Genomic DNA, 23,959 nt, shown 5'->3' with positions numbered 1-23,959 from the left:
CAGCAGGCTTCCAAAATGTGCCACGAAGAGGGGAAAGGGGTAGGAAGGTTGATAGGGCTATGAAAAAGAGGCGTATATTGTGTTAAGTAATTAGTATACGTTGTGGAGCACAAATGAAAATGAAGCAACATTATCAACAAAGAAGCATGTAGGAATATTACACTAGACAGAATAATAATATAGAATAATGTTATCTAACACAACCGCATGACTATCGTGACGGTCTAAGTGAAGGTTTGCATCCAAATCTTTTTGGACAATATCATCATATCAACATGGACCGATCGCAAATACTACTCCGACTAAAACTGTGACATCTATAACTACATGTTGTAAATGGGAGAAATCTTTGGAAGAATGGAAGAAAATTTGTGATCTAACAACAAAAACTCAGTGAAACATATGCCTTACAGACTTACTCAGTTTAGGCAACTGGAGAAATGTCATTATATCTAATATTTTGTAGACGTTAGAATTGGACAAGAGTATTTGCGGGCTTTGTTTCCTGATTAAAGAAGATGGAGTTGTTCTAATTTTTCTATTATTGAGTTGATACAATCATTTTAAATGCAAGACGGAACTGAAAAAGATTTATCCCATACCTTAAACGACTTTCTTTGGTAATCTAATTTTTCATTAAAGTTCAACGAAACGCTTGTTAGTTTCTTCAATCATGGAGCTAATAGCTCCATGCCTCAATAAAAATGAGTATAAAGCGTACCGCACAAACTACATCAAATAGGAAGAAACGGTAGCAACGGTGTTTAGTGAGGTTCATTGTCTTATTGATATTTTATCAATGACACCTAACGAATGATTTCACAGACTAAATGAACGCATGACACGTTTTGGTTTGTTTACTATTCACGTCAAGGGTACAAAGTTCGAAGGTTCCAACAGCAATAAAAAGTCAACTGTATGTCGTTTCATATGGGTGACATCTATATCCAAATTCAGTACACACGAGCAACTTTTGTGAAAATTTCGACCAGATTTATGATCACCAAGTTTACTCATAAACACTTACGTTGCATATTCATCATAGTAAAAGACCAGCAAGGGAGCTGAAAGCTCTACAAAAGGTAGAGGTCCCTATCTGTAAGTTTCACAATGTCATTCATATTTTGCAAGCCGTAAAGTCATGTGCGTGAAGCTGTAGTTCAACAGAACAGCATCCAATGTCACCGACAGACTGATACAAAGCAGTAAATGGAGTTACATTACTGCTAAACTGCTAGTAGGATTTCATCCCAGATGCGACAAGATAAAGCCTTTTGACAATGTCTTCTCCTAGTATCGACAACATACTGACTGAACTCAACCCTTTCGGCAGGGTGCAGATTACCTACCTATTGGTTTCGGCTTATATTCAACTATTTTTGCCGATGACCGGACAAAGTATAAACTTTTTAGCAGCAACGCCAGATCACCACTGCAAGTTAAGGGACGGCTACCTTCTTAATCAATCTATACCTGTAGTTGAGAAAGATGGCAACGAGCTACTTTACTCACAATGTGAAGAATACGTAAATCCAGCATCCGAATCTAACGAGACGGAAGACTGTCAGAATGGTTGGGAATACGATGACACATTCTATGGAGAGACTATAATAACGGAGGTATTCACTTTTTTCAAATTTAGTTAATATCATCGATATCGTAATTGATTATTAGGTGTGTTTTAGTACCAGTAGTTAGAATTAGTGTCTGTAAGGTAGCAAGAATGTCTGTTAGAAAACGATCATGACTGTTTTGCCTAGTTAGAAATAAAACTGATTTGTCATGCGGAGAAAAAAGGCAAAATTACGAATCCCAATAAATAACTTCTGGCATATTTGGATTGTATTGTTATTTTGATAAAGTATATATTTTAAAGAGCATAATTTACTATAATTATGAAATGTGAGACTTTCGAGGCACAACCGCTCTGCCCTCTAGTAGACAGGGAACATATCCACCACTAACTGGAGCACGGTCTACATTAGATTTATATTACCTACGGAATGAAGAAACATTCAAAGTTGTCAAAATAGGGTGATTCATTACTAGCTAAATCTTTTAAATGTGACGATGGTGAACATTTGATAATATTGACGATTTGTAATTTATGCCGACGCTATATGATAAAACTATATTTAAATTATCATTTCAATTTACAGTGGAATCTTGTCTGTGGTCAAAACACAGCTGCTGAGATAAGTCAGTCAGTCCTACAAATAGGAGGAATGTTTGGGGCATTACTCTTTGGATATTTGGCCGACCGTTACGGTAGACGCCCGAGCTTCATGGTAGCTGTCACTTTGTATTGCCTGTTTGGGATTGCAATATGTTTCTCTCCTAGTTACATCGTCTTTACGATTTTAAGATTTTTCTGTGGCCTTTCGCAAATGGTAAGTAACACGTTACTAATTTTTTAATATATTGAGAACAGAGAACAACGTTTTCTAATAGAATTAAATGTGTAAGTTCAGAATACATTCGAAAACTAATAACAAAGAACCTCTGGAAGTCATAACTAATGATAGAATAAAACCGATATAGTACAAATTGGATACTTATTCATGCTAGCCTTACAAGTTAAGCAGGGGTGGCGGGCTATGGAGAACGAAGGTTCAAACCCCCAATGCTTTGAAGTTCATGAAAATGCCCCCCCCCTTTTTTTTGACACACAAAAAAATATCTTTTTTCTTATTGCTAATGCTAAAGTATCATGTCGTTGACAAGGAAAACTGGAAAAAATGCAACTTCAACATGAAAAAAGCAACTTCAAATAATAAAATTTGCGGTATGGGTTTCATAGGTGCTCCGTTTGTTGTCGTAAGGCTTTAGGGAAACTGCGTGGCTTGCCGCCTCAAATCTAAGTCCTAGTAATCCCCCCTCCTCCGCCCCACTCTCCCCTTCTCCCAGATTGTCGACATGAACAAAACCAGTAAAACAGATTAAGAAACATATAATCGTGTTTATGTTTCAGGCATTGTGGGTTTCATTCAGCAGTGCAATATCCGAGTATATGATTCCAAAATACAGAAACAGGGCTATGACAGTACCATCGATCACCTGGTCAGTTGGACTGATGCTCATGGCACTCTTGGGGTTTCTCATTCGTGACTGGCGTTTCTTACAGCTTGCAATCGTTTCACCGTTTATTCCTTTGATGGCCGTAATGAAGTAAGTTTAAAACGTAACATTCTCAGAGGATTGGATCTACCAAAGTGAGTTACAGGTGAAAAATTGTAAGAATGTAAGAATTGAACTAATTTACACGAACAAAATATTGAAAGCCAATGCCGCACTTTATTGATGGCCTCTATTTATCCAACGTCAAAAGTATCAGATATGTTATTTTTACAGTCTTGATGTTAGAAATTTCTATTTTGCATTTGAACTTTTAACATTTTCTCATTCCAGTTCCCATAACCAACCAGTTACTAAGCTGAAGAGGTACCCCCACCCCCTTCCTCTCCTGCAAACGTTGGATAAGAAAACATGTTTGTCCGGAAAATGTATTTTTTTTATTCAATGTAAGCAATGAAACGAGGCGGTTTTAACCAAGTTGAACATTGGTTAAGTGTAAGAAAAACTAACTTTTACTTCAACTTTGTATTCTTATAGATTTGCACCAGAATCCCTAAGATGGCTGTTAAGTAAAAACAAGCAAACCAGAGCGGTTGATTTGGTCAAAAGACTTGCAAAAATAAATAAGTGTGCTTTACCAAGCAGTATAAGCTACATTCAAAAGGAAACGGAAAACGAGACTACATCTGCAAGTTTATCTGGTAATGCAGACTCTACGTTGCGTGTTGGAAATCACCGGGAGGACATTAGCAATGGTAATGACCTCACCGGGAGGGAAACTAATAATAATATATCTGCCAGTTCTAACACTGAAAGTACTCACGGAAATGAACATTCAAAGGAAAGTGGAGAAAACGAGAAGAATGTTAAAGGCAAGGAAGAAAACCATATGGGAGAAGCTACGGAATTGACTAATAATGAAAGACGCGGTATATGGGGTCTCTTTAGACCACCCGTTCTCCATATTACATTGGTCATAAGTATAATCAGGTGAATGACATAGCTTCCTTTGTTTTCTTGCAGGCAATTCTTTTAATAAATAATCTAGGCAATTAGGTGGAAAAAACTGACAAGAAGTGGATCGAACTTAAAATGTCATAACCACCAGCTCCTTTTGCACGAGTACACCCACACTTGCAAATGAAAGTGAGAACTGTGCAGAGAGAGGAGCACACAGACAATGTATAATAAGCACTTTGATAAGCATTGAATTCAGAGACCAAATATAATTTTATTGTATATACAGTACTAACAAAATAGTAGGGTGGATTGACCTAACGTCTTACCAACTCGAAACCGGTGTGCGGCTGCGTACGAGGTGTCAAACCGACGCCAAGTTGAGAGGCGTGAAATATGCTAGATTTATCCAAGGAATCAACTTCACTGCTTGTTTCAATGCCCTGGTGCCATTTGCTGGATCACTGGGTCGGTAGCAAAAGGAGTTCGCTCCTGCAGAAGAATAGAATTACAAGGATAAGTTTTTTTTTTAATATTATTTTTTTTTTAAATTAATTGTCGCTATGCATTCACAACAGACATGCACTTTTCTCAAGAAACTTAAATGTGAGAGAGATGATGCGAATATTTCTTTTTATCCTTTCTTTTCATCTTTTTCTCTAGATTTTCTTACACCTTGGTGTACTATGGGTTTGCACTAAGTACAGGACGATTAGCAGGAAATCCCTATTTAAATTTCTTTTACAGCGCCCTTGCCGAAGTACCCGCTAGAATATTGTCGCCGTTCTTTTATAAATGGTGAGGTTTTTTCTCTCAATATTAGCGCGTGAATTATAGGCCTACGGTGATCAAAAATGTAAAATGTTATGTTAAGTCAATCTCACATTTAGAACAAAATGAAATGTTCATACCTACGGGGAAGGAGGGAGGGAGCGGGGAAGATGGGGCTGAGTGAAATTATTGATCTGCGTCAGAAGGATGTTAAGTTGACTGTAGAACATTGGTATCGCATCATGTCTCTGTTATATAGTACTTAACGACACGTTAGAATTTGGAACGTCGTACGAAATACTGGTAGATTGTCAGTGTTCTTTCAGAAAATAATCCGAAAATGATATGTCTGTTACAGTGCAGCTTCAACATTTCTGAGTCTGTACATATTTGACTGGGCAAAATATACAACATATTCAATAAAAACTGTAATTGATTCAAGTGTGGCTGTCGATGATTTCTCATTTTACTTCTCATTTTACTTATTCAAATGCAGGGGTCGACGTACGTACCTGATGAGCTTTGCTCTAACCGCGTGCGGACTCGGCTTAACATCACTGGTGTTTGTACCGAATGAAACAAGTAAGTGTGGTGTAATGCAGGTATTCAGTATTCTATTTCATGTGAAAGTAAAATATTATCTTTAAATTGAAAGGCACGGTATACATGTATTTCCTGTTTTTTTTGTACAGTCCTTTAAATTGACATTTTTTTAAATTTATTTCATATTCAATCTGTTCATTGATTTGTTGGAAACTATACATTGTTCTCTTTAAATTAATTGCACAGAAAACGGAACTGATTTGGATGGACTACGGACTGCTATCTCTCTACTTGGCAAATTTTTCATCACGTTAGTTCTCGGGGGTGTAATGTTAATAACCGTGGAAATGTTCCCTACCACGGTGAGGTAAATATATAGTTTTCGAGGAAATTCCTCCCCCCCCCCAATAAGAATGGAGAAATATACGAAACGTTTTTGTGTCGAAGATTTTAACCTGTTCACGAATGGCAGTACTTGAATACCAAACAAATTTTGACATGCTGATACTTAAATCTCAACAAAATACAGAAATAGTTCAAATTATTTTTCAATCAAAAACATTTTTATCTCGTGTCCATAGAAGTGATAAATTGCTCTCTCGAGTTTATTATATGATTATACATGTTGTTGCAATAATGAATTACTCTCAACATAAGTACATATTTTACACTTAAAACACTCATAGAATTGCTAAAATTCGCATTACGATATGTCAAAGTATCTTTTGTATAGGCTGCTTGTAGTGAAACGTACTACGTGAAGCGAAAAATTACTCATCACTGCGATGCAAAAACTCTTGACTTTGATGAAATTGGATATCCAATAATTTCGTCACCTGGCAGTTCAATGACAAATAATGAAGTATACTTCATCAAGTTGTTGCAAATTGTCAAGCTAACTACTAACTTTTGATTTAGTTACTAAAATTACTATAATAATTAGAGATACATCTTTGACGCCGTTGTCACGTTTTCATATAGATAGTTGAGATGCCTAAGCCTGCGATTTGAAGAAGATCTCGGATAACATGATTTAGACATTTTTTAATGATTTTATTTGTACTGCTGTAATTAGGTTTTTTATGTTTATTTGTTTTTACGTTGATCATGATATCTCTCTTTATACAGAAACTCTGGAAATGGATTTACTTTAAGTATTGGGCGGATTGGAGGTGTCACGGCACCATTCATGTTATATATGGTAAGTGAATTAAATAAACACTTAATCGACGTGTATAGCAGATCGTCAAAATTCGTCATTTTCGTATGATTGAGAAATATTGAAAAATCCTTAAGTATGATTACGATAAAATGTTATGATCTTTTTGAAAAGATAGTAGCAATTTTCAACAAAATGATTCATTATTCTCTTAATATGTTACAATTTGTAAACAAATTAGATTGAACTGTTCTGACATTAATAAGTGATGAATTCAAAATTTTGCTGCAAAGTGATAAAACGATTATTTATATATTGCATTAATATCAATATATTAGACCGACGGAATATTTTGCCGCAAGATAAACGATAAACTACGCTTTGAAAGTCATCACTCCAACAATTTGTAGTAAAAGGATACAAACATTAATCACTTTATTAATCTCGTCCATTCATCACATTGCAACAAGATGATTATCACGCTCTCATCACAATGTCATCGCTTAAACAAAACAAAAAAAGGATGGATTACAGCAAAGTTTTTCAAAAGATCTCAACACCTTTACGTTTCCATACTATCCACTGACTATACTGATTCAATGATTTATTTCAATATTGAAATTGTTACGATCATATAACTTACCACCATTAAATAAAATAGTTCCTTTAATTTTACTGATGGGAAAGACTATAAATTATTGATCATACACGTGGAAATTTATACTAGGTAAGAACGGACACGTATTCGTTAATTTTACTAGATATTATCATATCATTCTTTCATTTTCGTTTCAGGATGCCTTTGTTCCTTTCTTCTCATCTATTGCAATGGCTGCTATGTCGTTGATATCCGCACTCCTGGTCCTAACTTTACCAGATACGCGTATAACTGCACAACCGCAAAATGTAGCCGATTTGAGGCTTATCATGAAATCAAGAAAGCAACAGCCTGAAGACGGCCACGATAACTAAGCCTTTGATTCTGATACTCATTTGTAGTCTGTCTCAAGATAGAGCGCTTTCATGAATGAACACAATTTATTGAGTAACAAACTTTCATATACTTCCTTGCGTGTAATTGTATTAATCTCTTTATAAGAAGTAACAAAAATTTCCCCATATCGGGATGGAAAAAAAATGGAATACAGATTGTCCATGGTATGACTCGATACTGTTTAAGACGTTATTTCATCAATATTGTTTAGTAGCAAACAAATTGATTCATACTTGAAGCTTATTCGTTCAGATGATATATGCATAATGGCGTCGCCTTGGAAAGATCCTAACCCCGCTGGTTTAATGTAAACCCGCTTTTCGATAGCTTCCAACGCCGTCATACACTCCCTCCATTCTCCATCCACCGTAGAAGGCGGCTTTTACCCGTTTTAGTTATATGACTAAGAAGAGTGGTTATGGAGAGTGAAAAGTACACACACAGGTTGCAATCTAAGGTCCTTTCATTGTCTAAAGAAATGCTACTCGAGTCAGAATAGCATTTGACTGCATTTGACTGCATTTCCATGTCAAACCCACTGTGCCCAACAACGTAACCAGCACTGCAAGTCATAACAATACAATCATGTCTATCAAATAGTAAATAAAGAAGTTTGAAATGATAAAGAACTTTTTGAATAGCACTTGTAATAAAAACGTTTATTTACAGTTTTATTGCTTGTACCTTTGGTCTTTATGATAGAACACATGATCTTAAATTCCTTCCAAACTGTAGATCAGATACGTATAGCTACGAAAAAGCGAGGGGTAGAAAACCGGTGGGTCTCTCCCCAGAAGAAGTTTAGTTTTGTAGAGCCTATAGTGGGTATTTAATATCCAATTGGTACCTTTTCCATTTCCACTATACTTACAAAATGTTATTCATGTATATATGTAAACATCGAAGGTTTATAATTTGCTTTTATTTTAGTAAATAATGATAAGAAAACGGGTAGGGACGAAATGCTAAGAATACAATCATATTTATTATTTCTTGAAAACCTCTCGCAGAAATAAAATAAATATCAAATATTTCTTTCAGAGGCATCGTCAGTGTACCATATTATAATGGAATGCAGATCATTTATTCTGTGAGCTCCTTTAATTCCCTCGTTGCCGCTCCGAAGATAGTCCCTAGATGTAATGAATCCCTGGGAGAGTGTCTACTAGTCAATTCTCACCCTCAAATATAAAGAAAAAAGTTAGTAATTGTTTCTTAGTGACCTACATTTACATTTTCCAGAACAATGAGATTGTAGCCACATGTGTTCAATTCTAGACGGCATGCTTGTACGCGGGTGCTTTTCTTGGAAATATATTGACCCCGATTGTGATTTGCTCTTTGAAGCAAGGTGCTTATTAATAGTACTATTTTTGGAAGTGTGCTGTCATTTGATCAACAGTTCGAATACAACCTCTTATCAAAGTAGTCTCCCCCAAAATATTAGGCTGATACTTATCTAATACCGTAACCGCTCTGAATTATCACTCGAATTAGAAAGTCTCAAAATGATTTGTAATTAAGTACCGGCTACATAATTATCGCTTGATTGAACATGATTTAGAAAGAGGGAATAAATCATCATGAAACCGAGCGGAACTGTTTATCATCTATCATCTATTTTGGAGGGGTAAATTTGTCATTTAGGCTTCGTATCCTAACATGTAATCAACCCCAGGGCACGATCCGTCAACCTTAGCGTCTACTTGAAGCTACAGGGAACCCATTCCTTAATCCCACATGGCGGATTAGCAGGGCTTACAAATCACATTTACTTTGTTATCCCACATGAAGCTAAAAATTTGGTATATAATTAGATTTACCCGTAAGGTTATGCTGTTAACTGCTTTTCGTTTTTGTAGAGGATGATTGAACAAGAAAATTGGGTGTATACCGCCAGACACAATCCCACCTGACTCAGTAGGTTCTGCAAATGTTTTTACGAAACGAGAAAAAAAGTGTACTTTTAAGATTTGAGACGTGGATATTGAGTTTTCGAATATTGTCATTATTACTATTATTATTATTTTAAAGGGGGGGGGGGGTACTTTATAATTCACATTTACACGTTGATCATTCTCACTCACATCGTACTATTTCATACTGATTATATATATTTTGACACTTCGGTATCTATATAAGCACAGTGAAGTGGAAGACGAAATGAAGTGGATAATGTATCACGTTGATTAACGGAATCCGTAACCCGTAAAATTAATTCTAGGTATTTGGTGAATTATGAGAAGGTCCAAATGCATCGTGGTTCCAGCCAAAATATTGATCAAACGATAAATACAATATACTTCAATGTAAAATGTTAAACTTAATAGGTTTGAATTAATTTTTTTTTGTCTCTCATTCGAAATGTGGAATGGGTTAATCACCTTAGCTATTTACTGATAGGTGTCATTTTAAGTGCTCCTTATACATTTTACAGAAAGAAATTAAACATACTAAAAATGAATAAAAATAAATAGCTTTTCTATTTGGAATGATGCAAGAAATAGTATACATAAAGCTTTCGTAGATTACTGCTTTCGGTTGTCACTTGTAAGATCAGTTGAGATCAGTGACGTGCGCACTGGTGGAGAGGGGAAAAGGGGGCATGGTCCGGTCCCCATCTTCCATCGTCAGTCGGGAAGAAAATGTTCATCCTGGGCATTTGTTAAATTCATTGTACGTACACTCCATTTTCCAGCACACTGGAAAAATCCATTTCTAAGCAAAACTTTTCGTTAAGAGCTAAGTTTTAGATCAAAATTATAGTCTAAATATGCCTCAGAATTCAGCATTTAACGTCTATTGTGTATCGCAGTTTAAGACTCCAACACCCCTTTATATGGTTTCAACGACCCCAGGGCCACACCCCTCAGTTATAAAAATCATTCAATCGCCCTTGGTCCTTCCATATAGGTCCAGAGTGTGTCTATATCACTCAATCATGGGGTCAATATTATCATTTCCCCATTACCCCTCATCCTTTGTAATGCTGTCAACACCAATAATTAAGATTATTTCGTTTGATCTTTGGGTTTGGATGGTATAATACGCCGTTTTTTCCTCATAAGCTTTTTAAGGTCTTCTGGCGTCTCAGGTTGTGGTTCATTAAGGGTCTCTGGTAGTAGGAATGCTAGAATTGATGCTGTTAGGGAGCTCACTGCCATTGCGATCAATGAAAATCCAGGGAAGATATTATCCTGCAAAGACAAAAGCAATGGGGATTTGCTTTTACGAAAGTTCTAGCATAAGTCCGTAAACAATCAGATAAAAGTTAATGGGATCTAGGTCTGGGTCAGATATATAGTAGATGCTAGCTTTATTATCTGTTTACAATAGAAATTGGGCAGATGGTGCGGCATTATTATCTGAACTAAATGTTAAGTCCCGTGTCCTTCAAGACTACACCCATGTTAATTTATTTAAGCTTGCGGAACATCATTTTATATTGTTATCAACGTGAGGTACAAACTTTACTGATAGTGTAACTAAAAACTCAACTAAATATGCACAACCTAATGTGCTTACTGTTCCTGACAAATAATTGAACCCCCTCTTGATCAATCTTGTTTGTTTTGGGTATACATGTACTGTTATAGCATGTTGTGGTAATATACAAACTATTCAAAGAACTGTGAGACATTTTTAGAGGGAAACACAACCCAACTATCATATTTAGCTCAAATGAGTAACATGTGATGAACAACTGCTCCAAGCGAAATCTTGCTCCGTCTTTTTTCCTCCATATTTTCAAGGTAGAAGCACATGTGGCTCGATGATGTCATATTAATGCTGATATGTAAATTGTAATAATATGTAACTCTTTGTTTCTGTCGATTTATAGAAAAAATACTACTCACAAGATATAACATAAGTGGTGCAAGAAATCCACCAAAACGACCAAAGAATTGCGCCAATCCAGTTCCAAGAGTTCTGTAGCAAAACAACGACGCACATGGAAGTGAAGTAGCAGGGGCTGTTCTTGAACGATAATCGTATTGCGAAAATACTTTGCATTGTCCCATACAGGCTAATCGTACAATTATTATATGCAAAAGAACATTATTCCAAACACACCTTACCTCACGGTTGTTGGGAACAGCTCCATCGGCAGCAAGAGGCAAGGAGCATTTGTAACCGTCACCAGAAACCGGCCAAACAAAGAAACAGCTGTTATAACTGTTCCTAGACTTTTCCCGTCACCTAGAAATAACAAATAGAAAACATCTCATTTAACGTGTTAAATACAGTAATATTGGAATTCTGGAATTTAAATTTGAGATTGTTTTGCCAAAATAATTTTTGTCATACAAATTGGTTCCCAAATATACGACAATGGTGACAATTTTGTCTTAGCCATAAGGCTGACACCAAGCAAGGTTCCCCCCACCAAGACAAAGAAACTTTTGAATCTCTAAGAGCTACTTTATAACACAAAGACAACTTGTGACCTGAGCATACACAGAACTATATATATTGTTATAAATATATACTGGTATATATTTCCCATTAAGGAATATTATTCCATAAGTGATCGTATTTCAAATAGAAAAAAATGACTCAACATCATTTTAAGCCCTTACTATCGATCTATGTGGAGACGGTTAACCAAATAATGCACATTTCATCACTTTGATGACAAAAACCTTATGGTTTTTTGCCCTTTTATTCAATTTTTGCAACAATGTTTGTTTAAGAGCGAGATTCGTGTTTGTTTTATAAATAAAATTCTCCATATGTGTCACTTTTTAGTCCTGAAGTTGTTAAAGACAGTTACATTTGTTGAAGTTAAAGTCATTTCACTAACTTGTCTCTTCTGGCAGCAGCATTATCACTACCAATGTCACGGCACTCAAAAAGAAGAAGATAGATGCTATAAATCTGACGCCGAGTCTAATGAGATAGAAACGCAAAATCGTTATTATTACAAAAACATTTAAATTATAGTTTTAACAAAACAGAACCTGTGGAGGAAAACAAACAACTTCAGTGATCTACTCTCAACCCCAGACCCATTACATCCAAAATGTAACCGTATGGTTATGAAATTGTTAGGTCAACTGAGAATCACGAGTCATTTGGAAAGGGAGTAGATACTACACATGATCAGGTGAAAGGGTTTTTTCCCAAATGCTCTACCTTTACAGACGTTTTAATACATTATTTAAAGTACTGCTTTAATGTATACAAATATAGAGCGATGTTTGAAAGGTGATTAATAGAAGATAAACTTAGTGGGGCACTGTCATAAAGAAAATAATAAAGTGTCAAGTTTATAAGTAGATGTGTGACAAACAGACAGTGTATATTTTGCCTTTTGACAATTGTGAATCCTTATAAAAATGTTGTTAGTGATTAATTATGTTAAAATGTTTTGATCGTACATATCTAACAGCCATTAGAGTAATGAAGATCTGTTCAAACACAAGGATTTATTTTTGCTGATCCATATTTTGATAAGAGATTTGAGATTCAATCCAATTTGCTTAGTTTTTTGGGCAATCTTGTGGGACTATACTTTAAAACTAAATATATTCTGAATACAACATTTTCATTATCAAATATTTGTTCATATACATATTGGAAATGCATTCAGTAATAAATTTCTACAACTGTAATTAGAGTCTTAAAAACTAAATGAGAATCATAACGATGGGAAAGATTACCAACAAAGGAGTACTTTGTACTGCATAACCTTATGACTATTATATAAACCTTATCTTCATATATATCTTTTTGATTTGTGTGCTTTGTCTACTATGGTCATGTAGCACATTTTGTTATATTACATATACAACCCGAGAGACGTCCCTCTTTTATTACACAATGTTCTCTTACCGAAAGGAACGAAGACAACATAACGTAACTATAGTTCGTTATGGTATGAGATACATACTGATAATATATGTCACTGATGTGTTACTATGTGTAGGCCTACCTGTTACTATATAGTATTAACATGGTTACACACACAGTAGATCCTTAACGCTGTTATATATATAAACACAAATAAATTGTATTGTGTAACGTATTCAATACGTCAATACCTTTTTATCAAAAAGACTGGGATGATTCTTGCTGGTATTTCAATTAATCCGCCAATAATAAAATTTAGGTAAGGGTTTCCTGCGAGATTCCCAGTATTGAGAACAAAACCAAAGTACACCACCAAGTATACAGTCCTAACGAAAAAATGATAGAGTTAAAGTATATCAAAAACTAAAAAGGGAAATATATTTCAGAAAGGAAACAAGTTAAATGTTGCACATATTGAGCATTTCTCATGTATAATGTCAGTCTATTGAAAATTCTGATTTTACCCCTTATTAACTATAACCATTTCTCTACGTTTTACTAACTCGCCTAACTGAATTCAGAGTGCTATAACCTCTGCGACACTATAATGCATTCACTTAACTACAGACGTTCATTAACACAATATCTTTCTTCCAATGGAGCAAATATCATAACATGGCGTTTCGCAGTTTTCCAGTCAAATATGCGTTTGTGGAGAATTCGCAGTGTAAGCCACACATCAGGGCGGTGTAAGAGATGGAGAAAACGAAGTATCCGATACCCACATGATCTCCTGCATCTCCTTTATATCGAAAAATACTTAATGTCGTTCTCTAACTTTAGAAAGACGTCGGAATTAAAAGTATAGACACTAAAGGAAAACTTACATTTTAACTGTAAATAAAAAAAAAATAAGAAAATGACTGTAATAGTAATGACTTCGGAGATTGGTCAGTTTAGGCATAGAGTTGGAGAAATGCTCATTTTAGACAGGGGGGAAATTGGGGTTTAGAGCAAGTTTTCACAGAAATAAAGCAAATCAACCTTGTCGGTGATAAACGTACCTAATTGTGCAAATGGATAGGGTTATATATAGCACTGGTGGTTTAAGCACATCTAAAATGCTTTTCTTTGACGTTCGTAAGTTTCCGCTGTCACTGTCGCAGGAAACCGCATTCACTTTTTCAGATATCGTAGGAATTTTTCTCTCACAAGAATCATTAGTCTTATCATCTTGGACTAATTTAGATTCACGTTCTTGATATATTCGTATATGATTTGCAGATACTCCATCATTTATTTGGCTTTGGTCTGTACGGCTTGCAGAGGGGAAGGGCACCTCGTTGTCTTGAGCTGTAGAAAATCCTTGGTTGGTGTAAACATTTGCTACGTCATATGTCTCCGCTCCATATTTTGTATGTTCTGTACTTTCTGAGTGTGTTCTTTGCGGTGCATTCGTATCACTTGGTAGTATGCCAATAATATCCTCATCTGAGACATATTCACGTAGGTATGGACCCTGACTAGTTTTTCCGTTGATAACTGCAATTCGTTTCAGAACATCCTCACTCTTATCAAACTTTCCTCTCGATATATGCCATCTCGCTGATTCAGGTATTAACCTTCCAAGTTAAGAAAACGAAGTGTGTGAGTATGTAAAACAGTGTGTTAAATTATGTTACGTAGTGAAATCTGACATTACGTATAGTGCTTGACTGTTTATGATCAAACTGTTCTCAAGCTATTAGGTATGGTAGTTTAGACCTAAATGTCTCGGACCTGGAATACTTTTGATATTAATCTATCTTGTTCTCGGACAAGCTGGATTTGAAATCTTTAATCGTCCTTTCTTCCTATGGAAAGCTTAAATCTAAGCTCTAGTTCATTAAACATGGCGTGTACAAAAAATCAAACAAGATATTCCTAATGGTTTTCTTTGAAAAGCAAAGAACGCGTAAGTTTAGTTATACTTACCAAACGACCAATAACAACACAACTGCAGGAGAAATCAGCACAGCTTGTAAATAACGCCAGTCTCGAACAAAATATGCAAGCACCGCAAGTAATACGGAACCAAACGACTGGAAAAATGGCGGGAATGCCGATATCGTTGAACGTTTGCTTGGAACTAAGTACTCCAATAAAAGTATGTGGCAGTTGGACCAGAATCCCTGCATTCAAAACAATAGTGAAGGGTGAATGTTGTATTTATCCCCTTCTGCCCATCATAAAAAATATAACGAAATACCATATTAGCAAGCGGATTACTGCCTTCATCAACTAAAGTAAAACTACGGTAACCATTTTCGTAACTCTCAACATGTTCAATTGTTTGGATAAGCATCGGTGAAGGAAAATAGTTGTTACATACTGACGAGTATTCCTGTGAATTTCAATTGCTAAATATTTGTCACCACAGATGATAAAGGATCGATATATTTCACGATAAAGTAGATCTGAACTGTAATTAGAAATTCCTAACATTACCCTGTTAATTTATACTTTTGAACATTCATATAACAGAGTTGTCTGTTTGTAGCATAATCCGTAGAATTTTGGAAATCTTACAGGTTGTGTTGCTCCGTAGATTGTAAATAAGGCTATGAAAACTGCTATATTAGGCGAGAATATTAGAGCACATCCACTGGCAACAAATATAGCCAGCGAACATATGATGACTGGTCGTCTGCCAATGCGATTAGCTATTAATCCAGCAATGATTGATCCGAAGGCTCCTCCAAGCATCATACTGGATTGCGCCAAATCGGCCAGACCTTTCTTTGAACAAACCAAGTCAAACTGAAGGAAATGAATGATGAAAATTATGAAATATGTTTTCTCTTTGAACAATGTGCTCAGCATTAATATAATAAAGAAACATCTAGCTCAGCTTTCGAAATGTATTAAGAAATTACGCAACGCTTTGTTATTTACTGGAAAAAAAGTTTACAGACATTTTATGAAATAGTAAAAAAAATATAACGAAATGTATCTGATTGAACCTTAATGGGCGTAATAGATTGTATTCACCTTGTGATGTCATACTAAAGTTAAATATGTTACTTTTTCGTAATGCGCAGACTGAAATGTGAGTACACTTATTCACGTTTTCAATTCGATGTAGTTCCAAATAGTTCTGTAAAGCTTGTTGATTTTTCGACATCTCTGATTTTGAAGTAAATAATAATAAGAGTGTCATAAAGTTATCACTGAAAACAAAATAAGAACAGGCTTGAAAGGCTTGACAATAGCACCATTTTACGTACAGACCTTATAATAGACCTACTTTACAGTCCAAATATAAATCTTTTCTAATGAACTACGTGACGTCAAAACATTGAAATCGGCTTCAACGACCCGATCCAAAACCCTCCTGTATAAAATACCAGGCCCCGCCTTGACTAAATAGCGAGAAAAAGATGTAATGCTGAAGTTTACAAATGTATCGAAGAAACTACTCGCTAACAATGGTAAGGTCACGGGGCTATTTTCAGCAAAGTCTCCCATGATAAAGCCTGAGCAGGAAAACCAAGCAACTTGTACTTCTCTTAATGTCTGTCCCCTTATATCGAGACATTAAACGTGTGATCATGACGCTGGTACGTCGAGTACCACGAGTCCTTTTGAAAGAAAATATTATAGATACTACACTTTTAAAACGGCTAAATGCTGATGAGCTAGTTACTTTGTAGTGTGTATCTGAGCCGAAAAAACAGATCTTTAGCAAAAGGTTGAGAAGCGATCATGATTTACTCCTGGCTATAAGAGACCATCTGCAAAACTATGTGTATAAACCGTCATAGAGCTCTTGTGTAAAGTATACAGTTAAAGAAGAAATAGTGAGAGATTATCATGTTTGTTACACAGCCGAGCAATTTTACATGATAATGGTCAGCAAATTCCTGACCATCTCGTCTTACTGAATAGTACGCAATTCACTGCAGTTGTATATAGGACATTATAGAACCCAGAATTGATAGTAGACACATGGATCCACTCACCTCTGTAACAATCGTTTCGCCGTAAGTTTCCTTGCTATACCACCATCCATCTGTGCATTCTTCAGTCTCATTTCGCCAAACAGGATCAACATAACGCTCACAAGTTAATAGCTCAGGTGAAACAGTGCTAAAAAACACAGGTTCATCATAGCTAGTGTCGTTGTCGCCGATTCGCGGTTTGCAAACATGCTGTGGTGTCTCACCAATGAATGTTATGACTTGAGTTAGCCACGGTGTTATCAAATTGAAACATACGTTCAACAAAAGCAGAGCTTTGTGAAAACGTCCAAAAGATCCTACCACTTTTAAGGCACCATCCAAGTTTCTTTTGTCCAAGACCTCTGAATCCATTGTAAGAACTATTCAAAGAATTCTCTTGATTAACAAGATTGTGTCACAAGTGTCTTTTGGGGTACTCCATTGCCGGCGATTGCTAACTATAATTCACCGAAACAATTCAATACCCTAATGGTGCACATAACCAGCATTCATCAAGTTCGACTGCGGAACAATCACATCGCTGTCGTAACGACAACGTACTGTATCTATGACTAACACTAAATTGCGTATGATAATTGTTTGAGCTATATCGTTTGTCTTTTGATACAGTAGGTGTATGGTGATATACCGTATGATTTATAATAGGTCCAAGGTATAAGTCGGTAGATAAACATTATTCCATATGAGGGAGGCCCACCAGTATACGCACGATAAACTCGATCTTCATGCGGTAAACAAATGAACAGGAATGCAATAAACAAAGAAAGGCTACGAACTACGAAGGAAATACTTATAACGTCAACATTTTGCCATGTATATATGTATATATATATTTATATATATATATATATATGTATGTATATATATATATATATATTTATATATATATATATATATATATATATATAAATATATGAATATTTGAACGACCCAATCCTATGTAAGCCAATATTTCAGCTCAGTGCATGAACTGAGGTCTTTGTGACCAAAAGGTTCTCTGAACATGATCTGTAAGTTCGACGTATATCCGATATACTGATGCCTTAGTGCAGGAGGCATTTATGTTGCCGGTTTCAAATTGAACTCCATGGTTTCTTCCGTGTTTGAGCTTGATATGTCGGCTATATCGTAATTGCGTTTATGGTAATAATTCAATTTTAACATTGAGAGTAAAAACGTAAGCAAAAAACTTATGAACGCTATATGCAGAATAAAAAAACAAAAACAGAAAAACGACCGACATGCTTGAGTCATCAGCATTCGCATTATGGATGTGTACACCCACAACAATAGTATCCAGCAATATCACTTATATTCTCATAGTTATGAATCCTCAACAAAATATTGTACGTGCTCTGTATAGAGTCATGAGAAGACATTGGCGTATGTTGTCGCAGCTCAATTGATAAAAGTCAACCAGTCTTGGTTCAATGAATATCTTATAGAACAGGCCATTATATATAAATGTATGCAATATTTTCCTGAGTTGGACCCGTCTTAAAAGTAAAATCAGCAAGACGAGGAGGTGGGTTGTGTGTGGCGATGGGGTTCATACTAGCTATGTAATACTGATACTTGAATGTGTGCTTTTGAATCTGTACCTATTATATTTTATACAATAATCAATACCTTTATGATATAGACCGTGCTTTGATGTCAATGTGTTACATTTACGTTAACTTTACTTCATATTACATGAAACTACTCGGTACGAAGGCTACATGTCTCGGTAATGTCACTTTATGTAAGGTGGGGGAGGGGAAGTTTCTCAAGTAGTTATTGCCTCCCTCAATGGCAAGCAGACACACGCTTATACGACTGACTCTCAATGTCTCACCTTCATCCATAGATCTGAAATGCAAATAAAAACTTATTTTTTAAAACTCGAACACTCAATTGAGACATATCTCCGAGATGGCATATAAAGAAGACTTCATGTTGACTTTAGTGTATATATAATTAGGATTTAGTGTATAAATAATAGCAAAGCTCATTTGTATGATCAGTTGTAAGCCAGCAATTGATAAAGTATGGTTGTAAGGTCTGCAGATTCGAGCCAAAACCTGGGCGATTTTGAAAGACTAGCGAGATCACCATTATGGGATGCTCTTCATAGGCTTGTTTTTCACAACAACGAGTCTGCTTATGTTTATGTGTATGTTTATTTGTTTTCATTTTGTTTACAAAGTTTAAATTATCTTTGAAAGACTTAGCATAACGTTTTCTTGTTATGGTTAATATATAATTATACATATAATTGAAAACGTAATGAGTTGTGAAATCCAGAACAGTAAAAAACCTTCCAGCCTCCCGCTTTGTATATATATATATATATATATATATATATATATATATATATATATATATATATATATATAGGTGAGAATTAGTTGAGACTATACTGGAACACTAGTGTTCAACTTGTCTGAGAGGTGACTAGTCTACACGTTGGATATATCTTGCCATCGTTCTTCGTCTTAATTGTACAAACGTCTTCAATGACATGGTTGCAGAGATGGTGATGACGACATTTGAGGACATCAAAAGAATGGGCATGGCTGGTTAGTGATATTTTACACTCTGTCGAAAGTTGTTTGTCTGTCTGTAAAGGTAGCCTATGCCGAGCCTGCGACTATAGTCATGGTATAGGCCTTGCTTTTGAATTCATGTTCTTATGCACATGATTAGAGGTTAACTGTCGTGAAAAGTGCCAATAATATAGAATTATAGTTGCAAGGTATGCTAAATAGTGTTGAAATTAGATAATATTTGTTCGACAATGAGTAGAGTTTGCCAGTTGATGTTTAGTTCTAAGTATGTCATACTTGAATTCCCCGTGCACTCTAATAATTTTATTCTCTGGCATACCTGCTTGATCGACACTAGAGTACATTGTTTAGTGTCATTATTATCTCATCTTTCGATATATTATGCAATGTCATGGACAAGAGAATGCACTCAACATAAATGAGTCAGATGAGTGGTATGTATGGAAAGGAGAAGCATGGAGCTGAGAGTGGGGTGACTAAACATAGTTTCGTATTCCTGTCCACCTAATGGTAAAATTACACCTGCATCGTGCATCTATTTTCATTAGGTTCTCATACATGCTCGTGCCATGACGGTACGACCTGTTGTATAGCACTGTTTTTCAAGAGCCTGCCTCACATATTATCAGCACATAGGAATTGAGAAGTAGCTCTAACAGGAGCAAAGCTTTGTCCACACGTAGTGGTACTTAATAGGTTAAATGGTGACAAAACATTCCCCAAACGAACATAGACTATAAAGCGTGCAAGAAAAGAAGCCTCGTTGGCTTAATACTGTAGCCAGAAACACTTCCTTTCCCCTGCTGGCAGCGTTTCCGTCGTTGCACATACTTTCCGAAAAATATTCCGTAGAAGCTGACGAACGGGACAGAAATGAAGTAAACTACTTAGGTCTCTAGTCTAAATCTATAATAAAACTACTGTATGCATGTGTGAAATCACCCCCTTCCCGTCAAAAAATTAGACCAACTTGCATCGAAGCACATATATTTAACCGAGAAAATCATAAAGGAAGAAGAAGAATGTTAAAAAAAATACAAAATTGCTTCGTCGAACCTAGGCGGACGTGAGAATAAATTTAATTTGAATTAAAATTGATTACATAGCGAGGAAAAATGAATTAGAAATAAAAAGAAAACAAGGGAATCGAACTTAGGCAGACATGATGATGAAGAAGGCAGTGCAAATAACCATTTGAAAACAAAAACAAAGTTAACATGAGAATACGCTTGATTGAGGCCATGGTTTCACTGAAAGCTGAACATCAACCAAGTCTAATAGACAAGAGCCCTCCATTGCAAGACAGCTAGCCTACTTTTGGCCCGAAGGCCGGACCCTCAACGTAATCTCCCGGATCCTTTTTGTGGACTAAGAAGGATATGGAATTGGGATCCTAGGTCCGTATAAAAGTTCCACCTTGCAAATGCTAACATTGCAGTGCCTTGCACCCGATCGGCGTAGTTCACACGACCTCCAGTAAACATCTTTAAACAGGTGCATTTTTGCAACTACAAATATATTTGCTGTTAAATTCCAGACCGTCTGATATTGCAGAAAAGTGCACACGTCACTAGAGTTGTATCTCTCACCATATTCCAATTATTAATAATAGATACATTGCTCCATTCACCTCTCTAACAAACGTTTTACCGTTAGTTTCATCGCTATACCACAGTGCAGCTGTATTCTTCAGTCTCAGATCGCCAAATATGTTCAACATAATGATCGCTACAACTAAATTACATATGAATATTTAAAAAAAAACAACTATAGCAACTGTATGTTTGTCGATAGGTCTATCGCTCATATATGATTTCATAACATATTCAACGTACAATCCGGTAGATAAATTTAGTTATAGTTGAGGAAGCACCAGACTGTAAACACTGTAAACTCTTTGTGTAAGCAATGTCAAAAGTGAACAGCTTAGTTTGCATTCGCAAAAATGAGACAACGAACAATTCACAAACTGACTCTTAATTTGTTCGACAAAGCCATTGACCATTACCAAGAAGAAATCAAGTCAATTCAAAGTATTTATTGAATTATTGTTTTCGTTTAATCTTTAGCGTTTGTTTGTTTTAGTTGGCAAGAGACGACGCTTTTGGCCCATTATCTTCTTGAGATCTTCTGTCGTCTCAGGTTGTGGTTCATTGAGTGTCTCTGGTAGCAGGAATGCTATAATTGATGCTGTAAGGGAGCTCGCAGCCATTGCGATCAATGAAAACCCAGGAAGATATTATCCTATAAAACAAAGGTATTGAAGATATACAAAGTGATGTTATATCGTAAATATAGTCCTAACATGTGGATGCGAACGAACCATAATGAATAACAGAAAAAAGATATCAGTTCAGAATTTGGGTTTGCAGTCTTTAATGAAACAAAAGGAGGTGGAATGAATGGTGCAGCATTAGGACTTTACCCTTTCAATCCATTCCATTAATACAAAACTAATCACTTACAAGATACAACGTGAGTGGTGCAAAAACTGCACCAAGACGACTAAAGAATTCCGTCACTCCATTTCCAAGAGTTCTGTAAAGAAAGCAAAGAGGTTTGTGTAACTTCACAGTGAAGAAATGGCAGATAGTCTAGAATGGGAATTGTACTGTACGGGTTCTTGTAAAGCTTTGGACAGTACAGATACGTGTAAGGAACAGTATTACAAGACAAACTTACCTCAGTGTTGTTGGAAACAACTCCATTATCATCACGATGCAAGCAGAATCGTTAACTGTCAACAGGAACCGACCAAAGAGGGAGAACGCCGTTATAACTGTGCCTAGAGATTTCCCACCATCTTGAGATAATGAAATACGCGTAACGAAGACTACAAGAAGGTGACCTTTTCAATTACAGAATTTGATATCGACTTACGATATCTACTGAAGATAATTAATTAAGGTCCAGAGAGTAATCCATTCTTAGACCATTTTGGAAATATGTGTCAAAAACACAGTGCTACAAATATGTGCAGAATGCATGAAGGTGAACCAGTTGTGTTCGGTGTCACTATTGTGACAAAAGTGGTCGTTACCAGCCATATACTTCTAAACCTGTGTCCGCTATAAGTATTATTATGAAAAGACCAGTTAGTTCCGGAGGATTTACACAACAGTTGTTTGTACCACTGGGTATTCATGGTACAAGTTTGCAGTACAAGCTTCATATGATGCAGTCATAGACACACGATCATTAAAAGGTTGTTATAAGTTAATTGCACCAGACGGTGAAAATTTGACGGACTAGCTTTATCGTCTTTGGTTTCATCTTATATCATTATATCTCAAAAATTAATGTTCAGTTCGACAGAATTAGAAGATTCCAGTGACCTCTTTAACACCAGGCCACTTTTGTTTTTGCTTATTGTGCGGGATGTGATGATGCAAGAACCTAAACGTGTCATCTCAATGCTTGAACAATTATCAGATTTTGTGTTCATATAGTACGTGGTAACATACAAATTAGAGTAACGAACATCATCTGAAAACCCCACTTTTAGGATCAATTTAAAATTTAAATTACAACAATTTAGTAATTTATAATGTTTCCTACTCGAAAAGTAGCATTTTGTTTGTCTTGAATTCCGTTTGCTATAATATGACGTCCATTTCTTACTACTAATGTTGACAAGAAAAACAAACTCTTTGTTGGTCTTTTAAGTATATGAGTTTATTTTCCATTAGTGAGAGAACCTTTCGTCAGATGGGTTTGTTCATTTTATCTACTAACCTGTCTCTTCTGGGATCAGGACAATAACTGTCAATGTCACGGCACACAAAAGGAAGAAGGTAGATGCTATAAATCTGCCGCCGAGTCTAAAAGGAAATTACAACGGTAGAGAACATTTGTATAGATAAAAGTTATCAATGTTCATTTGTGTAAATTATTATTGCAAAGAAACCATACCAAATGAACTGCGTGCATCTGTACACGTATACATAACCTGCTTCAGCCTTCCCTCACCATCTACTTCTTTCGAAGAAGAGCTTGATGGTGGAGATGAAACTGAAAATGATAACATTTGTAATATCCTAAGGTGTAACCAAAAATAGTTTTGTGTTGTCACTAAGGAGCAACAAGTTATCGTTTTCTTTACTGTTTGCTATATTTA

General features: G+C 35.8%; 2 protein-coding genes and 1 long non-coding RNA gene across 4 annotated transcripts; 1 reads left to right on the top strand and 2 right to left on the bottom strand.

Annotated features, from left to right (window-relative positions):
* Positions 1-913: 913 nt before the first annotated feature.
* LOC139978495 (organic cation transporter protein-like) lies at positions 914-9,808 on the top strand. The gene is made up of 9 exons (XM_071988776.1): positions 914-1,619; positions 2,160-2,390; positions 2,972-3,168; positions 3,613-4,065; positions 4,696-4,830; positions 5,300-5,385; positions 5,593-5,713; positions 6,475-6,547; positions 7,301-9,808. The coding sequence occupies exons 1-9, from the start codon at positions 1,281-1,283 to the stop codon at positions 7,475-7,477; spliced, it is 1,812 nt and encodes a 603-aa protein (XP_071844877.1). The 5' UTR covers positions 914-1,280; the 3' UTR covers positions 7,478-9,808.
* Positions 9,809-10,301: 493 nt separating this feature from the next.
* Positions 10,302-18,052, bottom strand: LOC139978493 (solute carrier family 22 member 6-like). 2 transcript variants are annotated; one of them, XM_071988774.1, is made up of 9 exons: positions 17,294-18,050; positions 15,861-16,091; positions 15,267-15,463; positions 14,357-14,914; positions 13,544-13,678; positions 12,304-12,389; positions 11,579-11,699; positions 11,357-11,429; positions 10,302-10,696 (listed from the first exon to the last, which is right to left on the bottom strand). In XM_071988774.1, exons 1-9 carry the CDS (start codon positions 17,642-17,644, stop codon positions 10,511-10,513), a joined length of 1,938 nt encoding a protein of 645 aa, XP_071844875.1. In that variant the 5' UTR covers positions 17,645-18,050; the 3' UTR covers positions 10,302-10,510. The 2 variants fall into 2 exon arrangements, with proteins under 2 accessions (XP_071844875.1, XP_071844876.1); XM_071988775.1 differs by lacking the exon at positions 15,861-16,091 and having other exon boundaries at positions 17,294-18,052.
* Positions 18,053-21,600: 3,548 nt separating this feature from the next.
* Positions 21,601-23,959, bottom strand: LOC139978492 (uncharacterized). Its single transcript, XR_011796968.1, has 4 exons — positions 23,578-23,959; positions 22,525-22,645; positions 22,308-22,380; positions 21,601-22,086 (listed from the first exon to the last, which is right to left on the bottom strand). It is a non-coding gene; the product is annotated as an uncharacterized lncRNA (long non-coding RNA).

The sequence above is a fragment of the Apostichopus japonicus genome, chromosome 13, assembly GCF_037975245.1.
Source record: "Apostichopus japonicus isolate 1M-3 chromosome 13, ASM3797524v1, whole genome shotgun sequence".
Taxonomy (NCBI): domain Eukaryota; kingdom Metazoa; phylum Echinodermata; class Holothuroidea; order Aspidochirotida; family Stichopodidae; genus Apostichopus; species Apostichopus japonicus.
The sequence above is the reverse complement of the archived record's forward strand: the minus strand, read 5'-3'. Positions and strand labels throughout refer to the sequence as shown.

Coding starts and splice junctions, on each gene's coding strand:
- LOC139978495 (XM_071988776.1), top strand. CDS start 1,281: ATGTCTTCTCCTAGTATCGACAACATACTGACTGAACTCAACCCTTTC. Junction 2,391..2,971: donor TCTGTGGCCTTTCGCAAATG/GTAAGTAACACG, acceptor TTTATGTTTCAG/GCATTGTGGGTTTCATTCAG. Junction 5,386..5,592: donor GTTTGTACCGAATGAAACAA/GTAAGTGTGGTG, acceptor TTAATTGCACAG/AAAACGGAACTGATTTGGAT.
- LOC139978493 (XM_071988774.1), bottom strand. CDS start 17,644: ATGGATTCAGAGGTCTTGGACAAAAGAAACTTGGATGGTGCCTTAAAA. Junction 15,464..15,860: donor TCTACGGAGCAACACAACCT/GTAAGATTTCCA, acceptor TTTTGAATGCAG/GGATTCTGGTCCAACTGCCA. Junction 13,679..14,356: donor CTATCCATTTGCACAATTAG/GTACGTTTATCA, acceptor TTTTTTCGTTAG/GACTGTATACTTGGTGGTGT.